The sequence below is a fragment of the Oncorhynchus mykiss genome, chromosome 7 (genome assembly GCF_057628025.1).
Source record: "Oncorhynchus mykiss isolate SJ-2025 chromosome 7, ASM5762802v1, whole genome shotgun sequence".
In the NCBI taxonomy this organism is placed as follows: Eukaryota; Metazoa; Chordata; class Actinopteri; order Salmoniformes; family Salmonidae; genus Oncorhynchus; species Oncorhynchus mykiss.
Genome location: NC_143028.1, coordinates 616,245 through 637,798, shown reverse-complemented (window position 1 = coordinate 637,798; position 21,554 = coordinate 616,245). Strand labels below are relative to the sequence as shown.

The following is a 21,554-nucleotide window of genomic DNA, read 5'->3' as shown; positions in this document are numbered from 1 at the left end:
TTTTATTTCACCTTTATTTAACCAGGTAGGCTAGTTGAGAACAAGTTCTCATTTGCAACTGCGACCTGGCCAAGATAAAGCATAGCAGTATGAGCAGACAACACAGAGTTACACATGGAGTAAACAATTAACAAGTCAATAACACAGTAGAAAACAAAGGGGGAGTCTATATACAATGTGTGCAAAAGGCATGAGGTAGGCGAATAATTACAATTTTGCAGATTAACACTGGAGTGATAAATGATCAGATGGTCATGTACAGGTAGAGATATTGGTGTGCAAAAGAGCAGAAAAGTAAATAAATAAAAACAGTATGGGGATGAGGTAGGTGAAAATGGGTGGGCTATATACCAATAGACTATGTACAGCTGCAGCAATCGGTTAGCTGCTCAGATAGCTGATGTTTGAAGTTGATGAGGGAGATAAAAGTCTCCAACTTCAGCGATTTTTGCAATTCGTTCCAGTCACAGGCAGCAGAGTACAGGAACGAAAGGCGGCCAAATGAGGTGTTGGCTTTAGGGATGATCAGTGAGATACACCTGCTGGAGCGCGTGCTACGGATGGGTGTTGCCATCGTGACCAGTGAGCTGAGATAAGGCGGAGCTTTACCTAGCATGGACTTGTAGATGACCTGGAGCCAGTGGGTCTGGCGACGAATATGTAGCGAGGGCCAGCCGACTAGAGCATACAAGTCGCAGTGGTGGGTGGTATAAGGTGCTTTAGTGACAAAACGGATGGCACTGTGATAGACTGCATCCAGTTTGCTGAGTAGAGTGTTGGAAGCCATTTTGTAGATGACATCGCCGAAGCCATCTAACATTACAGCTCCCACAATCGTCTTATTATCAATTTACATGTTGAGTGCCCTTTTCTATAAGCATGCTGAAAGACTGTTAATTTGTTTACAGAGAAATAGCATTGTATTTGGTCAAACACAATTCTTTCCAACCGTTTGCTAATTGTTGGCAGCCAGCTGATTGGTCTGCTGTTAGAACCAGTAAAACTGCTTCACCACTCTTGGGTAGCGGAATGACTTTGGCTTCCCTCCGGGCCTGAGGACAAAGACTTTCCTCTAGGCTCAGATTAACGATATGACAGATAGGAGTGGTTTAGAGTCAGCTACTATCCTCAGTAGCTTCTTTATATCATTGATCTTGGCTTCATAATAGTTTCTTCTTCTTTTTGTTGAGTTTATTCACATCATTTCTCAATTTGCAGTAAGTCAGCCAGTCAGATGTGCAGTAAGTCAGCCAGTCAGATGTGCAGTAAGTCAGCCAGTCAGATGTGCAGTAAGTCAGCCAGTCAGATGTGCAGTAAGTCAGCCAGTCAGATGTGCAGTAAGTCAGCCAGTCAGATGTGCAGTAATTCAGCCAGTCAGATGTGCAGTAAGTCAGCCAGTCAGATGTGCAGTAAGTCAGCCAGTCAGATGTGCAGTAAGTCAGCCAGTCAGATGTGCAGTAATTCAGCCAGTCAGATGTGCAGTAAGTCAGCCAGTCAGATGTGCAGTAAGTCAGCCAGTCAGATGTGCAGTAAGTCAGCCAGTCAGATGTGCAGTAAGTCAGCCAGTCAGATGTGCAGTAATTCAGCCAGTCAGATGTGCAGTAAGTCAGCCAGTCAGATGTGCAGTAAGTCAGCCAGTCAGATGTGCAGTAATTCAGCCAGTCAGATGTGCAGTAAGTCAGCCAGTCAGATGTGCAGTAAGTCAGCCAGTCAGATGTGCAGTAAGTCAGCCAGTCAGATGTGCAGTAATTCAGCCAGTCAGATGTGCAGTAAGTCAGCCAGTCAGATGTGCAGTAAGTCAGCCAGTCAGATGTGCAGTAAGTCAGCCAGTCAGATGTGCAGTAAGTCAGCCAGTCAGATGTGCAGCCAGACTTATTAGCCACTCCTTTTGCCCCCATCTCTTTCAACTATACAGTTTTTAAATTTCTCTTCAATCCATGGAGCCTTAACAGTTCTAACAGTCAGTTTCTTAACAGGTTCATGTTTATCAATAATTGGAAGAAGACATTTCATAAATTCATCAAGTGCAGCGTCTGGATGCTCCTCATTAATCACACCAGTTTTACTGGTTCTAACAGCTGACCTATCAGCTGGCTGCCAACAATTAGCAAACGGTTGGAAAGAATTGTGTTTGACCAAATACAATGCTATTTCTCTGTAAACAAATTAACAGTCTTTCAGCATGCTTATAGAAAAGGGCACTCAACATGTAAATTGATAATAAGACGATTGTGGGAGCTGTAATGTTAATGCAGCCTTTGATATTATTGACCATAATCTGTTTTCAACCTCTGCCATATTGTGGATTCAGAGCTATCTATCTAATAGAAGTCAGAGGGTTTTCTTTAATGGAAGCTTCTCTAATGTCAAACATGTAAAGTGTGGTGTACCGCAGGGCAGCTCTCTAGGCCCTCTACTTTTTCTATTTTTACCAACGACCTGCCACTGGCATTAAACAAAGCATGTGTGTCCATGTATGCTGATGACTCAACCATATATGCATCAGCAACCACAGCTAATGAAGTCACTGAAACCCTTAACAAAGAGTTGCAGTCTGTTTTGGAATGGGTGGCCAGTAATAAACTGGTCCTGCACATCTCTAAAACTAAGAGCATTGTAATTTGGTACAAATCATTCCCTAAATTCTAGACCTCCGCTGAATCTGGTAATGAATGGTGGGGCTGTTGAACATGTCGAGGAGATTAAATTACTTGCCGTTACTTTAGATTGTCAACTGTCATGGTCAACATGTAGATTCAATGGTTGTAAAGATGGGGCGGTGTCTGTCCGTAATAAAGAGATGCTCTGCTTTTTTGACACCACACTCCAAAAAGCAAGTTCTGCAGGCTCTAGTTTAATCTTATCTTGATTATTGTACAGTCATATGGTCAAGTGCTGCAAGGAAAAGACCTAGTTAAACTGCATCTGGCCCAGAACAGAGCGACATGTCTTACTCTTCATTGTAATCAGAGGAAAGATATAAATATAATATATAAATGCATGCCAGTCTCTCTTGGCTAAGATTTGAGGAGAGACTGACTGCATCACTTCTTCTTTTTAGAAGAAACATTGTGTTGAAAATCCCAAATTGTTTGCATCGTCAATTTACACACAGCTCTGTCACACACACGTATCCCACCAGACATGCCACCAGGGGTCTTTTCACAGTTCCCAAATCCAGAACAAACTCAACAAAATGTACAATATTATATAGAATCATTATTGCATGAAACTTGTGTTGTCCCTTCCGCATTTGACCCAACCCCTCTGAATCAGAGAGGTGCGAGGGGGGGGCCTTAATCAACATCCACGTCATCGCGCCCGGAGAACAGTGGGTTAATTGCCTTGCTCAGGGGCAGAATGACTCATTTTCACTTTGTCAGCTCGGGGATTTGATCCAGCAACCAAGGCAGTATGACAGATTCGTACCATGTCAGCTCGGGGATTCGATCCAGCAACCTTTCGGTTACTGGCCCAACGCTCCTGCCCACCAGGCTACCTGCATTAGGTCATTAGGTCTAGGCGTTAGGCTCTGCTTTTTCAGGGGAGCTCTCTGCCAGAGCAAGGCTCAATCATTCCAATAACAACAAACTACAGGCAGTGAGGGAGGTATAGCAATACCAACCCCCTGACTGGAACCAAAGCAGAGCCAGACAGGTGGAGGCTGGGCTGGTGGTGGTGGGCCAGCTGAAAACAGACAACCAAAGCAGAGCCAGACAGGTGGAGGCTGGGCTGGTGGTGGTGGGCCAGCTGAAAACAGACAACCAAAGCAGAGCCAGACAGGTGGAGGCTGGGCTGGTGGTGGTGGGCCAGCTGAAAACAGACAAGTCATACAGAGCCAGACAGGTGGAGGTGGGCTGGTGGTGGTGGGCCAGCTGAAAACAGACAACCAAAGCAGAGCCAGACAGGTGGAGGTGGGCTGGTGGTGGTGGGCCAGCTGAAAACAGACAACCAAAGCAGAGCCAGACAGGTGGAGGCTGGGCTGGTGGTGGTGGGCCAGCTGAAAACAGACAACCAAAGCAGAGCCAGACAGGTGGAGGTGGGCTGGTGGTGGTGGGCCAGCTGAAAACAGACAAGTCATACAGAGCAACAGCAATAAACAGCAAAGACCACTAATAGCTTTTTTCATTCCTTTGTTAAAAAAATGATCCAACAACGTATGAAAAAGTATTCAACTACAAATCTCAATTTACAATGTTCAACAAATACAAAAAACGTATTTCAGAGAGGTTTGTTGAGTCTGGTCCACTCAATACAATAGTCTTCTTGTTTGTTCAAAAGGCACAAGCCGGGTCTGAATCCAAACTGTATGAGAAAACACTTATTTTAAGTCGTCTTCCTCATGCCAACTGCACTGAATCAAAGACAGTTTATGGAAGACGACAGGGAGACAACAACTACCGCTTAACCGAGTTTGTAATAGGATAATAGGAGAATACTGGGAGTTGTGCTTCCTGGAAAAGACTGCTGTCTCCTCAGTTATTGGTATTTTCAGTTCCCATAACAACAGACATGACAGTTTGCACATGATCAGAATTACATTATTTAAAAAAAGAAAGTAGAGTCATTTAGCAGACACTTTTATCCAAAGTGCATTCATATTAAGATAGCTAAGTGAGACAATCACATATCACAGTCGAAGTAAGTACATTTTTCCACAATATAGAGGAGTTATCAGCTAAGCCAGTGCTAGTAGGAAAAGAGAAGTGCAATGTCTTATTTAAGACAATGTTTGAAGAGGTAGAGTTTCAGTTGTTTTCGGAAAATGGGCAGGGACTCTGCTGTCCTAGCTTTAGGGGAAGCTCATTCCACCAATGGACTCACAGTCCATCCTAAGTAGGTCCCACTGATGTCATCCTTCTTTATTAACGTCCACTGTTGCCAGAGCATCGTGGCATTGAGTCATTGGGGACATCAGTCTGAGGCCCAGTTCCACTTCTCCAGTCTCTCTCTCTGAGTCCTAATGTTAGCCTTGAGACCGTTGCTGTCCAACAGCTGCTAGGCCTGTAGTCCTGGGTGTTTCCTACGGTCCGTACGCAGGATCCATTCTCCCTACTGGGCATGGAGGCAGACGTGGCTGGCGCTGGAGCTGGGGCCGCCTGGAGGTCTGGGAGTGGGTATAGAGGTGGTGGTTGGCCCAAGGCCTTGGCTGAGGCTGGGGGTCAGAGTGGGAATACAGTATCTGAGGCTGAGACTGGGGGTCTGGGTAGTTGTGGGGGTGGGGTTGCTGTAGCTGAGACTGGGGGTCTGGGTGGTTGTGGGGGTGGGAGTGGGGTTGCTGTAGCTGAGACTGGGAGTCTGGGTGGTTGTGGGGGTGGGAGTGGGGTTGCTGTAGCTGAGACTGGGGGTCTGGGTAGTTGTGGGGGTGAGGCTGCAATAGCTGAGTCTTGAGGTCTGGGTGGTTGTGGGGGTGGATGTGGGGGTGTAGTAGTTGAGACCGGGGGTCTGGGTGGGGGTGTAGTTGTTGAGACAGGGGTTCTGGGTGGGGGTGCAGTAGCTTAGGCTGAGACTGGGGTTTCGGGAGGGGGAATTGGGGCTGAACAGGGAGGTGAGGAGCGTCAGAGAAGGGTGGGGTGTGGTTCTCAACCCGAGGAGAGCTGATATGGAGGTGGGTCTCCAAGAGGTGGCCAGCCGACGCCACCATGGCTGAAGAAGAGAAGGAGGAAGAGGAGGAGGAAGGGGATAAGTCTAGCGGTTGCTCTGAGCATAGAGATAGGTAGGATTGTGGTTGTGGATGTGTCTTTTGGTGTAGCTGTGAGTGTAGCTGTGAGTGTGGGTGTAGTTGTGGCTGTAGTTGTGGCTGTAGGTGTAGTTGTGAGTGTAGCTGTGAGTGTGGTTGTAGTTGTGGGTGTAGTTGTGACTGTGGGTGTAGTTGTGGCTGTGGGTATAGTTGTGGGTGTAGTTGTGGCTGTGGGTGTAGTTGTGGGTGTAGTTGTGAATGTGGGTGTAGTTGTGAGTGTAGTTGTTGGTGTAGTTGTGTCTGTGGGTGTAGTTGTGAGTGTAGTTGTGGCTGTGGGTGTAGCTGTGAGTGTAGTTGTGGGTGTGGGTGTAGTTGTGGGTGTGGTGAGTGGTTCTGTTGAAGGGAGGGTGTGAGGAAGTCATGTGACAGTGTGTGTGTGGAGAACAGACCAATGGGAGGACGAGGAGGAGCGGGAACGTTAGGAGGGACGGGAGGAGACAGGAAGAGGTGTGGTGGCGGGGAGGAAGACGTGGGGTGGCGTGGAGGAAGAGGTGTGGTGGGGTGGAATTGGCACAGTGGAATCTGGATCACTCTGGGGGAAGACACAGAGAAGAGTCAGTAGAACAACAGGTGTCTAATATTTTCAAATACTTGGGGTGCACTTCATTTAGTTTGCTCCAATGCAATGGAACCGGTTGCAGGTGCAACGTCCAAGACAAATCAAGCAAATGTTTAAAAGCTTTTGACAAATGTATTTAACCCACATCAAAATGGCTTGATAATAATTTGAGTCACAATGATAAGAAACAAAAGGGTCTGCCTCACTTCTGCTGCTGGAAGCCTTCCTCTGACAGTGGTGTGGTGGGGACACAGTGGGACAGGTCTCGCCCCCCCCAGGCAGGGGGGCAGGGTGCAGAGCCAGAGGCTGGGGGGGACCACCCGTGCCGGACCCCGGGGCTCTTCATATTGTTCAGTCCCAGCAGGCCCTTGGCGCTAGCCTCCATCCTCAACTTCTGGCGGAACACCCTCAGACCTGGAACAGAGGTCAAAGATCACAACATCATAAACCTTCATGAAAGCCACCAAGAATAGATTTATAACATTTTTTTTTATAACGGTTACAGAATGATGTTCATTTTAGAGAGCAGTTTGTATGTGCAAACTGACAGGTATCTTAATATCTTGTGGAGTTCCTCAAGGATCCATTCTAGGACCTTTGTCGTTTCTGATCTACATCAAAGATGATTAAAACCCAAGAGATGTCTCCAATGTGTAACACAGGAGCTTATTACAGTATACATAAGAAGGTTTTCTTCTTTCCATCTGTCATACTTGATCTGTGCTTTAATTTTGAAGTGGTCGTCCATACCTTGTGTTAGAGCGCCGGTGTCCATGTCGGAGGCTCGGCGGCCCTCCTGGAAGCTGGGTACGGGGAGGCTATCCTGGGGAGGGGGCTGCAGGGTGGACGACAGGGCCAGATGACCGGTAGTGACCAGTAACTGATAGGGGCCGTCAACAGTCCTGGGCACGGTAGAGGACAGGGCCAGGGGGGACTCTGTGGGGCTATAGGTCCCAGGGCCATCCACAGTAGTGACAAGTAACATATAGGGGTCCTCAATTGGGCTGGACAGGCTGGGACTGGCAGAGAAGGAAGAGGAGGAAGAGGAGAAACTATCTGAGGAAGCTTGGTCGGATGAGTTTACCACAGCACCTGTAGATGAGGAGAGAGTAGGGAAATTTAGCCCTGTAACTTTGTGACAATGTGAAAGTGGGCTATGTATAGTGGTGTGTCTATAGTGGTGTGTGTATAGTGGTGTGTCTATAGTGGTGTGTATAGTGGTGTGTGTATAGTGGTGTGTGTATAGTGGTGTGTGTATAGTGGTGTGTATAGTGGTGTGTGTATAGTGGTGTTTATAGTGATGTGTCTATAGTGGTGTGTCTATAGTGGTGTGTCTATAGTGGTGTGTATAGTGGTGTGTGTATAGTGGTGTGTCTATAGTGGTGTTTCTAGTGATGTGTCTATAGTGGTGTGTCTATAGTGGTGTGTCTATAGTGGTGTTTCTAGTGGTGTGTCTATAGTGGTGTGTCTAGTGGTGTGTCTATAGTGGTGTGTCTATAGTGGTGTATCTATAGTGTTGTGTCTATAGGGGTGTGTGTATAGTGGTGTGCATATAGGTGTGTCTATAGTGGTGTGTGTATAGTGGTGTGTGTATAGTGGTGTGTCTATAGTGGTGTGTGTATAGTGGTGTGTCTATAGTGGTGTGTCTATAGTGATGTGTCTATAGTGATGTGTCTATAGTGGTGTGTCTATAGTGATGTGTCTATAGTGGTGTCTCTCTAGTGGTGTGTCTATAGTGGTGTGTCTCTAGTGGTGTGTCTATAGTGGTGTCTATAGTGGTGTCTCTCTAGTGGTGTGTCTATAGTGGTGTGTCTCTAGTGGTGTGTCTCTAGTGGTGTGTCTATAGTGGTGTGTCTATAGTGGTGTGTCTATAGTGGTGTGCCTATAGTGGTATGTCTATAGTGGTGTGAATTTTTTTATACATTTTATTTCACCTTATTTTAACCAGGTAGGCTAGTTGAGAACAAGTTCTCATTTACAACTGCGACCTGGCCAAGATAAAGCAAAGCAGTTCGACACAAACAACAACACAGAGTTACACAAGTGTAATAAACAAAAGATACAGTCAATAACACAATAGGAAAAAAGTATATATACAGTGAGTGCAAATGAGGTAAGATAAGGGAGGTAAGACAATAAAATAAGCCATAGTTGCAAAATAATTACAATATAGCAATTAAACACTGTGATAGATGTGCAGAAGATAAATGTGCAAGGATGAGGTAGTTGGATGGGCTGTTTACAGATGGGCTATGTACAGGTGCAGTGATCTGTGAGTTGCTCTGACAGCTGGTGCTTAAAGTTAGTGAGGGAGATATGAGTCTCCAGCTTCAGTGATTTTTGCAATTCGTACCAGTCATTGGCAGTAGAGAACTGGAAGGAAAGGCGGTCAAAGTAGGAATTGGCTTCGGGAGTGACCAGTGAAATATACCTGCTGGAGCGCATGCTACGGGTGGGTGCTGCTATGGTGACCAGTGAGCTGAGATAAGGCGGGGCTTTACCTAGCAAAGACTTGTAGATGACCTGGAGCCAGTGGGTTTGACAACGAATATGAAGCGAGGGCCAGCCAACCAGAGTGTACAGGTCGCAGTGGTGGGTAGTATATGGGGCTTTGGTGACAAAACGGATGGCACTGTGATGGACTGGCAGATGCTGGTAGCGATCGGTTGAAGAGCATGCATTTACTTTTACTTGCATTTAAAAGCCGTTGGAGGCCACGGAAGGAGAGTTGAATGGCATTGAAGCTCATCTGGAGGTTAGTTAACACAGTGTCCAAAGAAGGGCCAGAAGTATACAGAACGGTATCGTCTGCGTAGAGGTGGATCAGAGAATAACCAGCAGCAAGAGTGACATCATTGATGTATACAGAGAAAAGAGTCGGCCCAAGAATTGAACCCTGTGGCACCCCCATATAGACTGCCAGAGGTCCAGACAACAGGCCCTCCGATTTGACACACTGAATTCTGTCTAAGAAGTAGTTGGTGAACCAGGCGATCCAGTCATTTGAGTCTGCCGATAAGAATGTGGTGATTGACAGAGTCGAAAGCATTGGCCAGGTCGATGAACACAGCTGCACAGTATGGTCTCTTATTGATAGAGGTTATGATATCGTTTAGGACCGTGAACGTGGCTGAGGTGCACCCATGACCAGCTCGGAAACCAGATTGCATAGCGGAGAAGGTACAGTGGGATTCGAAATGGTCAGTAATCTGTTTGTTAACTTGGCTTTCGAAGACCTTAGAAATGGAGGGTAGAATAGATATAGGTCTGTAGCAGTTTGGGTCTACAGCGTCTCCCCCTTTGAAAAGGGGGATGACCGTGGCAGCTATCCAATCTTTGGGGATCTCAGACGATACGAAAGAGAGGTTGAACAGGCTATTAATAGGGGTTGCAATAAGTTCGGTCTCTAATTTTAGAAAGAGAGGGTCCAGATTGTCTAGTCCTGCTGATTTGTAGGGGTCCAGATTTTGCAGCTCTTTCAGAACATCAGCTATCTGGATTTGGGTGAAGGAGAAATGGGGGAGGCTTGGGAAAGTTGCTGTGGGGGGTAAAGGGCTGTTGACCAGGGTAGGGGTGTTAAGATGGAAAGCATGGCCAGCCGTAAAAAAATGCTTATTGAAATTCTCAATTATCGTGGATTTATCAGTGGTGACGTGTTTCCTAGCCTCAGTGCAGTGGGCAGCTGGGAGGAGGTGCTCTTATTCTCCATGGACTTGACAGTGTCCCAGAACTTTTTGGAGTTTGTGTTGCAGGATGCAAATTTCTGTTTGAAAAAGCTAGCCTTTGCTTTCCTAATTGCCTGTGTATATTGGTTCCTAACTTCCCTGAAAAGGTGCATATCGTGGGAGCTATTCGATTCTAATGCAGTACGCCACAGGATGTTTTTGTGCTGGTCAAGGGCAGTCAGCTCTGGAGTGAACCACGGGCTATATCTGTTCCGGGTTCTACATTTTTAGAATGGGGCATGCTTATTTAAGATTGTGAGGAAAGCACTTTTAGAGAATAACCAGGCATCTTCTGCTGACGGAATGAGGTCAATATCCTTCCAGGATACCCGGGCCAGGTCGATAAGAAAGGCCTGCTCGCTCAAGTGTTTTAGGGAGCGTTTGACAGTGATGAGGGGTGGTCGTTTGACCGCAGACCCATTACGAATGCAAGCAATGAGGCAGTGATCGCTGAGATCCTGGTTGAAGACAGCAGAGGTGTATTTGGAGAGCAGGTCGAGAGCAGGCCTGTGTTTACGGATTTGGGTTTATACCTGGTAGGTTCATTGATAATTTGTGTGAGATTGAGGGCATCAAGCTTAGATTGTAGGACTGCTGGGGTGTTAAGCATATCCCAGTTTAGGTCACCTAACAGCACGAGCTCTGAAGATAGATGGGGGGCAATCAATTCACATATGGTGTCCAGGGCACGGGTGGGGGCAGAAGGTGGTCTATAGCAAGCGGCAACGGTGAGAGTTGTCTCTGGAAAGGTGAATTTTTAAAAGTAGAATCTCAAATTGTTTGGGCACAGACCTGGATAGTAAAACAGAACTCTGCAGGCTATCTCTGCAGTAGATTGCAACTCTGCCCCCTTTGGCAGTTCTATCTTGTCGGAAAATGTTATAATGTTATATAGTTAGGGATGGAAATTTCAAGATTTTTGGTGGCCTTCCTGGAGCCAGGCACTGCAGGGCCTGGATTAACTTCTACATCACCAGAGGAGCGGAGGAGGAGTAGGATAAGGGTACGGCTAAGTCTATAAGAACTGGTCGTCTAGTACGTTCGGAACAGAGAGTAAAAGAAGCAGGTTTCTGGGCGTGGTAGAATAGATGCAATGCATAATGTACAGACAAAGGTATGGTAAGATGTGAGTACAGTGGAGATAAACCTAGGCATAGAGTGACAATGAGAGAGATATTGTCTCTAGAGACATCAATTAAACCAGGTGAGGTCACCGCATGTGTGGGAGAGGGTTAGCTGAGGCATATTGAGCAGGGCTGGAGGCTCTACAGTGAAATAAGACAATAATCACTAACCAAAACAGAAATGGACAAGGCATATAGACATTAGGGAGAGGCATGCGTAGCCGAGTGATCATTGAGTCCAGTGAGTAGCTGGGCAGGCTGGAGACACGGCGATTCAGACAGCTAGCGGGCCGGGGCTAGCAGGCTAGCAGAAGGGCCTTAGAGGGACATCGCAAAGGAATAAGTCAGTTGTAGCACCTTTGTGCTCTAGACAGCTAGCGGGCCGCGGCTAGCAGATGGGCATTCAGGAGACATCGCGACGGGGGAGCAAGTTGAAAAACCCCCTCGGGCGGATTACGTTGGTAGTCCAGTCGTGATTGATAGGAGGGGCTCCGTATCGGCAATAAAAATGGTCCAGGCCAATTGGCAAAATAGGTATTGTAGCCCAAGGAGTGGACCTCTTCAGCTAGCCGGCGAGATGGGCCTAGCATTGACTTGCTCCAGGCTAATTGGTGCTTGCTTCGGGACAGAGACGTTAGCCAGGAGAAGCCAATCGGATAGCAGCTGGCTAGCTGCGATGACCCAGGTGAAGAGGTTCAGCGCTTGCGGTAGGAATCCGGGGATATGGAGAATAAGAAGTCCGATACGATAAGCTCTGGGTTGAATCGCGTTGTGCAGACTGGCAGGAATTATCTGGGCTAAAGGTTAGCTGATGACCACTAGCAGTGGCTAGCTGGCTACTAGCTAGTAGCTAGTTAGCTGGCTAGCTTCTGCTGGGGGTTCCGCTTCTGAAGTAAAGAAAATAGCAGATCCATACCACATTGGGTGAGGCGGGTTGCAGGAGAGTATGATTAAAGTTGGGGTTAAGAATTTCAAATATATATATATATATATATATATATATATATATATATATGCGAAGAAAAAAAATATATATATATATATACACGGGACATGACAAGATGAAGACAAAAGACGCCGGTCTGCTATGCCATCTTGGATTCTATGTGGTGTGTCTATAGTGGTGTGTATAGTGGTGTGTCTAGTGGTGTGTATAGTGGTGTGTCTACAGTGGTGTGTATAGTGGTGTGTCTAAAGTGATGTGTATAGTGGTGTGTATAGTGGTGTGTGTAGTGGTGTGTATAGTGTTGTGTGTATAGTGATGTGTATAGTGGTGTGTATAGTGGTGTGTGTAGTGGTGTGTATAGTGATGTGTGTATAGTGGTGCGTGTATAGTGATGTGTCTATAGTGGTGTGTATATAGTGGTGTGTATAGTGGTGTGTGTATAGTGGTGTGTGTATAGTGGTGTGTATAGTGGTGTGTATATAGTGGTGTGTATAGTGGTGTGTATAGTGGAATGTATATAGTGGTGTGTATAGTGGTGTGTGTATAGTGGTGTGTATAGTGGTGTGTATAGTGGTGTGTATAGTGCTGTGTGTATAGTGGTGTGTATAGTGGTGTATACAGTGGTGTGTCTGTAGTGGTGTGTCTAGTGGTGTGTATATTGGTGTATGTCTAGTGGTGTGTGTATAGTGGTGTGTGTACCTCATGCAAATGTTTGTATCTAAATGAAGATAGTTCAGATTTGAGCGTGTGCATGTGCATGTGCATGTGTGTGTCTCAGTACTCACAAGATGGGCTGCACTGCTGGAGGCTGGCAGAGACCTCGGCCAGAGTGTGTCTGTGGGAGGGGTCTAAGGAGAGGGTTGCTGCCCCTCCCTCCTCTTGCAGCTCCCCTTCATGTGGCTCCTCCCCCTGGTTTCCATGGTGATCCTGATCACTAATGCAGGTCGGTAGCAGAGTGTCGTGGTCAGGGTTGGGGGTCACCTTTTCGGTGCCCTGGGGCAGTCTGAGGGAGCGGAGCTCTTTCACCTTCTCCAGCATGAGACGGTAGATAGCAGAGAAGTGGTTGTAGCTGCTGCTCTGAAGAGACTATAGAGAGAGAGAGAGATAGAGAGAGAGAGAGAGAGAGAGTGGGAGAGGAAGAGAGAAAGCGAGAGAGAGGAAGAGCGAGAGAGATGGAGAGAGGGAGCGAGAGAGATGGAGAGAGAGAGGGAGAGAGAGAGAGAGAGAGAGAGAGGGGAGAGAGAGAGAGAGAGAGAGAGAGAGGGAGAGAGAGAGGAAGAGAGAGACAGCGAGAGAGAGGGAGAGAGAGGTAGAGCGAGAGAGATGGAGAGAGGGAGAGAGATAGAGAGAGAGAGAGAGAGAGAGAGAGAGAGAGAGGGGGGGGGGGGGAGAGAGGGAGAGAGAGAGAGAGAGAGCTATTGAAATTACAGTAGAAAATGTAGCTACACAGATATGGAGTTACACATTGGACTGGTTTCTTAGTATTTCTCCCACTCACCTCAATGGTCCTCTGCCGGTCGATGCCCAGGGTCTGCATGAGGCCAAGTACTGGCTCGCTGTAATTCTCCACCAGACAGGGCTCTGCATCAGGGGCAGGGGTCGGCTGGGGCGTCTCTGGAGGGGCTGCCGTGGCCGGGGGGTCCGACTTCATCCAGCGGTGCTTCTTGATCCGGGCCACCGTGATCCGTTTGGCCGGTTCAATTACTAACATCCTCCGCACCAGGTTCTCACAGTCTGATGGTATGGAGGGGGAGATAAGGGACAAAATGAAGAGGGTTTCAGAACCAGTTGAGGTCACTGTTGTAGTTCGATTGGTTTTTGTGTTCTATGCTCTAAGGAAAAGTTTTGTTGGTGGTGACAACAGCAGTGCTTGGTTGATGTAACACAACATGGATTTATAACTATAACTATTATCATATCTAACGTTGTCTGTGAATGGGTCCGAAATGGCACCCTATTATCAAGGGCTGGGAATTACCAGGGACCTTACAATGCAATATTATCACCATACGATATGTATTGAGAGTTGATGTACCAAACATACTGCTCACTATATGTCTGCTGCAGAGAGACAAGCGAGAACGTGAGAATATGAGATTTGATCAGTCATGGAAATAAAAGTGCTGAAAACATGTTGGCTCACTATTTAAAAAGAAGATGGAGAACAAGCTATAGGAGGAAAAATACCAGAGTTTTGGCACAGCTACAGTGAAGTAGCACTAGCTAACGCTACCTAGCAACAACAAACAAAATATATACAGTACTAGTCAAAAGGTTGGACAAACCTACTAATTCAAGGGTTTTTCCTTATTTTTCTTATTTTCTACATTGTAAAATAATAGTGAAGACATCAAAACTATGAAATAACACATGGACTTGGTATTTTAACAAGTAGGGCTATCTTCTGTTTACCACCCCTACCTTGTCACAACACAACTGATTGGCTCAAACGCATTAAGGAAAGAAATTCCACAAATTAACAAGGCACACCTGATAATTGAAATGCATTCCAGGTAACTACCTCATGAAGCTGGTTGAGAGAATGTCAGGAGTGTGAAAAGCTGTCATCAAGGCAAAGGGTGGCTACTTTTAAGAATCTAAAATCTAAAATATATTTTGATTTGGTTAACACTTTTTTGGTTACTACATTCTACAGGGTAGAAAATAGTCAAAAATAAAGAAAAATCCTTGAATGAGTGGATGTGTCCAAACTTTTGATTTGTACTGTATATATATCTTTTTTTTATTGATACTTTGAGTCAAAGTATCGATATAATATCTTCCAAAGTAATATTGCGATATGTTACTGTATTGATTTTCGACCCGATCACTACTCTAATCTATACACAGCACTAACGTATTGCACTACTACCTTGGGACATGTAGAAGGGGATTCTGAAGCGGCCCTCCCGGACCCTCTGTCTGAGCGCGGGGAGGGAGGGGCCATCAAAGGGCAGGACGCCACACACCAACACGTACAGCACCACGCCCAGACTCTGAACACCAAAAGAGGGGAGCGAGATGAGCACCACAGTCCTGCTACTTCCTACTACTATTAGTACTACTGTCACTACCAGATAAAGATATAGAATTCATGATGAATCATCTCTGCACCACAATAACCACCTATAAGGTTATTACAGTACAAGAGGGATTCTGAGATCTGAAAACATAGAACCTTCATCTGCACTTTCATTCCCATGACATTCCAATGGGTTAAAGAGAAATAATCAACCCAAAGCAAGAGAATAGGAGAGAAACCATCCCTTCCTGGTCCCTTACCCAGATGTCTAGAGGAGGCCCCTCGTACTCAATCCCCTCAAACACCTCTGGAGCGGCGTAGGGCGGGGACCCACACCAGGTGGACAGAAATTGTCCTTCACTGAAGAAGTTCCCAAAACCAAAGTCTACAGGGAGGGAGAGGAAAAAGTCCATTAATATCAGAGGATACTATCCCTAAAGCCAGGGCTGTTCAATCCTGGAAAGCCTAAATATTTCTGTTTTTCATCCTCTCCTTCTAATCATGGACTGATTCAGACCTGGGATACCAGGTGAGTGCAATTAACTACCAAGTAGAAGCAAAAAACAGAGATGTTTTGGCCCACTAGGACTGGAATTGAAAAGCCCTGCCTAAAAGCCCTTGTGAATCCTCTGGAACATTCTCATTCATATCATAGGACACATATGCACATGACAAGGGACACCATAACAACCATACTGTAGGTGAATAATTGTGTCATGATGTTGGCCTGGGGGTAGGTTTATGACAGTCATAAATACCTCTTCCCACCTTTTTCCTCTCTCTACCCTACTGATGTGACATTTGGAAAACCCTTGGTTAACATAGAGATTCTGGGAACATCAGAAGGTGGGGGGAAATTAACTAAATTCTGGTAATCCGACCAATTGAACATATGCGGTGGTACTTAATGAATATGATTTCAGTTCGGTTGTCATCTGAGACATTCTCATCAATGATAAGATGACATGAACTCTACAGTGGAAAGTCTGCACATTGTAGTTATCAGAGTCACATGGAATTGTTGCTCAATTTAAATGTTTGAATATACAATTATTGGTGAAGAGATGAAATGTAATTTTAGCTTCCAAATGAGATATTTGGGTTTTCATAAGGTTAGGGCTCTGCTCAATCAGTGGCCCGCCCCTGTGAAAGAGACATGGGTTATAAAACTTTTCATACACACCCTTCTCGCTCCACTATATAAAGCCTTGACGAAAATGTAACCTCCTGTTCCAAGTACGTGAAGTCTGCAGCCTCTGCGTTAAAAGGACTAACATGTCAACTACAGAACTAAGCCAACCTCAGCGTGAGCTTTGGTTGCGAATGGTATGAAATTTTAACTCTTATTCACTACAGAAGTGATACCTCCTAGCCGTTGAGTTAGCCACAGCAGCTGCAAACGCGGGCTAGGAAAGAACAGACAGAGTATCCCGTCTACCACACAACGACGTTACTACAACTTATCCAATTGACCACCAGAGACATTCTTCAAAGGACAAAGGACTCGGTTTGGCAACCCAGCCTTCCATCTACCACCAACCTACCGAAGCGCAGCTCAGAGTAAATATTTATTGCATTTTCCTTTTCCAAATGGGCGGTAATTTAGAATGCATAAGATACTGTATTTACGATAGCACAGCTTCTTCCCTTTGTCCCTCAGTCTTCCCGCTCTTTCACTCAAACCCAGCCCCTTTTCTTTTGTGTAACCAGCTGTCATATCTGTTCTGCCCGCTAGGGACGTTTTCCTTTATGACATAATTTGTAATCACGGTATGATTCATTCTGTGTATATGTAATTCTGTGTGATTAATTAGGTATTTAGTAAATAAATAATTAAACCCAATTTTGTATTGCTGATTCAACTTGTTAGTCAGGGTTCGTGAAGATAACCAAGAATTTACAACTTTCAGATGAGACTGAATTAAGGTGACGATTAATATTGACTGCTATTGATGTCAAATATTACTAGGTCTTTAAGAGTTTATTCGGAAGATAACAGCTCTATAAATATTATTTCGTGGTGCCCCGACTCTCTAGTTAATTACATTTACATGATTAGCTCAATCAGGTAATATTAATTACGGAGAAAGGATTTTATAGAATAGCATGTCATATCACTTAATCCAGCATAGCCAAAGACACGACAATTGTTTACATTTTTTAAACCACCACCTTTAATAGAATCTAATAAAATATTATATAATATACAGTGCATTCGGAAATGATTCAGACCCCTTCACTTTTTCCACATTTTGTTATGTTACAGCCTTATTCTAAAATTGATAAAATACATTTCCCCCTCATCAATCTACACACAATACCGCATAATGACAAAGTGAAAACAGGTTTTTAGAAATGTTTGCAAATGTATTACAAATAAACAATAGATATACCTTATTTACATTTTGGATTGATGAGGGTAAAAACGATTATATCAATTTTAGAATAAGGCTATAATGTAACAAAATGTGGAAAAAGTCAAGGGGTCTGAATACTTTCCGAATGCACTGTAGCTTAATTACTAACTAAAGCAATTATATTTGGCCTGTTTTTTAAATATCCATTTTTCTGTGATTCAAGGTTGATTGATTTCAGAGCCTCTCCTTTCTGCCTGTACCTGCTACTTTGATGTCCATGTTGGAGTCCAGCAGAAGGTTCTCAGCCTTCAGGTCTCTGTGGACGATGTGGTTGCTGTGGCAGTAGTCCACCGCTGACAGGATCTGACAGAACTTCCTGCGAGCCTCACTCTCACTCAGCCGCCCCAATGACAACAAGTAGTCTACAGAGGGTGGGATATAGGGAGAGGGGATAGAGGGTGGGTGGATGGGAGAGGAGGGGATAGAGGATGGGAAGATGGAAGAGGAGGGGATAGAGGATGGGATGTAGGGAGAGGAGGGGATAGAGGATGGGATGTAGGGAGAGGAGGGGATAGAGGGTGGGAGGATGGGAGAGGAGGGGATAGAGGATGGGATGTAGGGAGAGGAAGGGATAGAGGGTGGGTGGATGGGAGAGGAGGGGATAGAGGGTGGAAGGATGGGAGAGGAGGGGATAGAGGATGGGATGTAGGGAGAGGAGGGGATAGAGGGTGGAAGGATGGGAGAGGAGGAGATAGAGGGTGGGATGTAGGGAGAGGATGGGATAGAGGGTGGAAGGATGGGAGAGGAGGGGATAGAGGATGAGATGTAGGGAGAGGAGGGGATAGAGGATGGGATGTAGGGAGAGGAGGGGACAGAGGGTGGGAGGATGGGAGAGGAGGGGATAGAGGGTGAATAATGAGGAATGTAATTGATTGGTTGGTTCAGATTGTTTGATTGAATCATTGTAAATAATGAGTGATCAAGTACACATGTGCACACACACAAACACACTGTTCTAAGAGATTGCACCAAGCATCATGGACACCTCTAAAGCGACACCCTTCCACTTACCAAACATCTCTCCGTTCCTGGCATACTCCATCACCATGTACAACATGTCCTTAGTTTCCATGACCTGCAAGACACAAGAGAGGCACACTCACTGATAAATACAACTTAAATATACATTTCCCATGTCATTATTACATGTAAGCCTGTGGAAGAGTGTGCCCAAAGCGTAATGCGAGAATATGACAGCAGGGACCATATTAGAATGCTTAAAAACCATTACAAAAAACAAGTTAAAGATTCTCTGTTTTAAGAAATATTTTCTTTGAGACCATATTGGAAGTAGGGGTGGGTTGACGGGGTCGTCATTTTCCATTCTGAAAATCCCCATGTGACTCATAGAGCTGGGGGTGGCTGGGCTGAGGGCTGGGAAACATACACTTAACCCCTATTACAAGATAAACAACCTGACCTTTCAAAATCTTCCATGTAGAGAATGAGAGAGAGGGGGCAGAGAGAGAGAGAGAGAGAGAGAGAAAGAGAGAGAAAGTAGTTCCACAACTCTATCCTCTACCTGACAGAGCTTGATAATGTGCGGATGGTTGAGGAGCTACTTGATAGAGCTTTATAATGTGAGGATGGTTGAGGAGCTACTTGATAGAGCTTTATAATGTGAGGATGGTTGAGGAGTTACCTGATAGAGCTTGATAATATGAGGATGGTTGAGGAGTTACCTGATAGAGCTTTATAATGTGCGGATGGTTGAGGAGCTTCATCACCTCGACCTCTCTGTAGATCTTCTTCAGGTCAGAGGGCTCCAGTCTCTTTTTATCAATGATTTTAATGGCCACCTGTGTGTACAGAAAGCAGATAGTTAATTTCAAAATGGCACCCTAACCCCTATACAGTGCACTACTTTTGACCAAAGCCCTGGACCCTGTTCAAAAGTAGTGCACTGTGAATATACAGGGAATAATGTGCCAATTCAGGCGCTGCCAAGGTCCCATTCCAGCCCGGTCACATATACTAGACTATGTAAATCCGGGGACACTCAAATTAGTAGGATATGATACTTTGGGATTTTGTCAAAGAGGCCCTTTATCCACTTCCCCAGAGTCAGATGAACTTGTTGATTCCATTTGTACGTCTCTGTGTCCAGTATGAAGTAAGAGGTCATTTTGAGAGCCAATGCTAACTAATTCAGTCATTAACACAATGACTGGAAGAGGTGGAGTTGAATATTGGAGATTAATGGTGTAGGGAATGAATGTTTCATATGCATTATGCATGCGTAATTACGCACCTGGGTTTTTGTGACTTTGTGACAAGCCAGTTTAACTACAGCGAAGTTTCCCTTCCCCAGCGTCCTGATGATCTCGTAGAAACCGACCTGAACCGGTCCCCCGGGGCATGGCTGGCTCAGGGGAGAGCCATCGGATAAAACCACCATGGTGCAGAGGCACCCAGTGACTGGATAAACCTATTGTCCATTTCCCAGGATTAGAGTACCGTTATTAGGCCACTCCCGTAAACACAACTGAGAGAACATATTTTGTCAATATATAGGCTGCATATAGTAGGAAAGAAAAAATATACAATTGTGATATTAAATCTAGTAGTCCTAGGCTATAAATCTCACCACCTTCCAAAAAGTGTAATTCCATTTAACTATGTATGTGAGGAAAGACTATAGCCTACGTAACAGCGTAAGACAAACAGATATTCTTTAGCCAACAAGTATTGAAATAAAAACAGACCATATCTTATTATTAATTTGCAAAACAAAATCATGTAATTTACCTTCACAGAAACTCTCCAGTTCAGTACATCCACCTATGTTGTTGGAATCCTCCGCCGTTCTAGAACAGTGTGCGCATCCAGGCTACTTCCCTAACTGCGCACAGACGATTTGTTCCTCATATTTTGTTAACGGGGGATAAATCTGGTATGCAATAATCCACACAACCTCTGTAACTCAAACTCGGCTGGAAATCTTCTCCTGCCATAACGAACTAAAACACACTTAATTAACGTCAAGCTTGCGTCAGAGTTGCCGAACAACTGTCCCGCGCGCTTCTCGTGGAGCGGGAAAGGTAGCTTGGAGCTGGACACCGTGACGACAAAGTGGTCTTCACGAGGTTTGCACTATGAATAGGCTGTAGCAGCCGCTCAGCGTACAGTAACGCCAAACAATAACACTGAGCAGCAACGTCTCTTTATTGAATTAGACCATCAACGCTTCTAGTAGACTAGAGGCTCACTAGTCTCCTCCCTATAAGCAGTTTAACGAACAGGCATACCGTTAAGTGGGTCATGATGACCAATGTGGTGATGACTCATGAGCCAAGGCTAACATTGTTCAACTCAATTTGCGACACTCAGCAGCATGATATTTTGTTGGATTCTAGCCACCATTTAGTTGCTATGTCAATGTTGCATTGAGCTTGTATGATGCAACATACGTTGTATTGTCCATTTGCATTGGAATTGTACTGTATACATGACAGAAAGGAAATACACAAATTCAATACACTATAATATAATGGAATTCAATACAAAGTAAACACACAGTACCCTGTGACATGTATAGCCTACTGTCTGGCCATGTAATGTAAACTGTGTCCTATGTCCCACTATTCAATAGGATGGTGGCTGTTAGGATGAAGCTTGCCCTGCTTCTGTTGTTACGGAACCCACGGGACCTTGTAACTTTGTAGTTGTTTTGTTGTTACTGAAGCCAGGGACCTTGTAGTTTGTAGTCGTTTTGTTGTTACTGAACCCCGGGTCCTTAGAGCCTTGTAGTTGTTTTGTTGATGTTGAACCCCAGGGACCTTGTAGTTTGTAGTCATTTTGTTGTTACTGAACCCCAAAATATTTAGCCTTGGAGTTGTTTTGTTGTTACTGAACCCCGGGTCCTTAGAGCCTTGTAGTTGTTTTGTTGTTACTGAACCCCGGGACCTTAGAGCCTTGTAGTTGTTTTGTTGATGCTGAACCCCGGGACCTTGTAGCCTTGTAGTTGTTTTGTTGATGCTGAGAAGTAGGAAGTTGTTTAAGATGGAGAATAACACTGGGG

General features: G+C 45.2%; 1 protein-coding gene across 1 annotated transcript; it reads right to left on the bottom strand.

Annotated features, from left to right (window-relative positions):
• Nucleotides 1–4,116: 4,116 nt before the first annotated feature.
• LOC149982192 (serine/threonine-protein kinase SIK1-like) lies at nucleotides 4,117–20,811 on the bottom strand. Its single transcript, XM_090242251.1, has 12 exons — nucleotides 20,282–20,811; nucleotides 19,785–19,961; nucleotides 19,216–19,332; nucleotides 18,545–18,608; nucleotides 17,734–17,895; nucleotides 15,377–15,501; nucleotides 14,967–15,090; nucleotides 13,593–13,828; nucleotides 12,880–13,180; nucleotides 7,050–7,391; nucleotides 6,506–6,713; nucleotides 4,117–6,272 (listed from the first exon to the last, which is right to left on the bottom strand). Exons 2-12 carry the CDS (start codon nucleotides 19,929–19,931, stop codon nucleotides 5,024–5,026), a joined length of 3,075 nt encoding a protein of 1,024 aa, XP_090098377.1. The 5' UTR covers nucleotides 19,932–19,961; nucleotides 20,282–20,811; the 3' UTR covers nucleotides 4,117–5,023.
• Nucleotides 20,812–21,554: the final 743 nt, after the last annotated feature.

Excerpts from the sequence above, each read along its gene's own strand:
- LOC149982192 (XM_090242251.1), bottom strand. The coding sequence starts at position 19,931 with ATGGTGGTTTTATCCGATGGCTCTCCCCTGAGCCAGCCATGCCCCGGG. Across the intron at positions 13,181-13,592 it reads ACCGGCAGAGGACCATTGAG|TCTCTTCAGAGCAGCAGCTA; the intron begins GTGAGTGGGAGA and ends CTCTCTCTATAG. Across the intron at positions 6,273-6,505 it reads GAAGGCTTCCAGCAGCAGAA|AGTGATCCAGATTCCACTGT; the intron begins GTGAGGCAGACC and ends GTCTTCCCCCAG.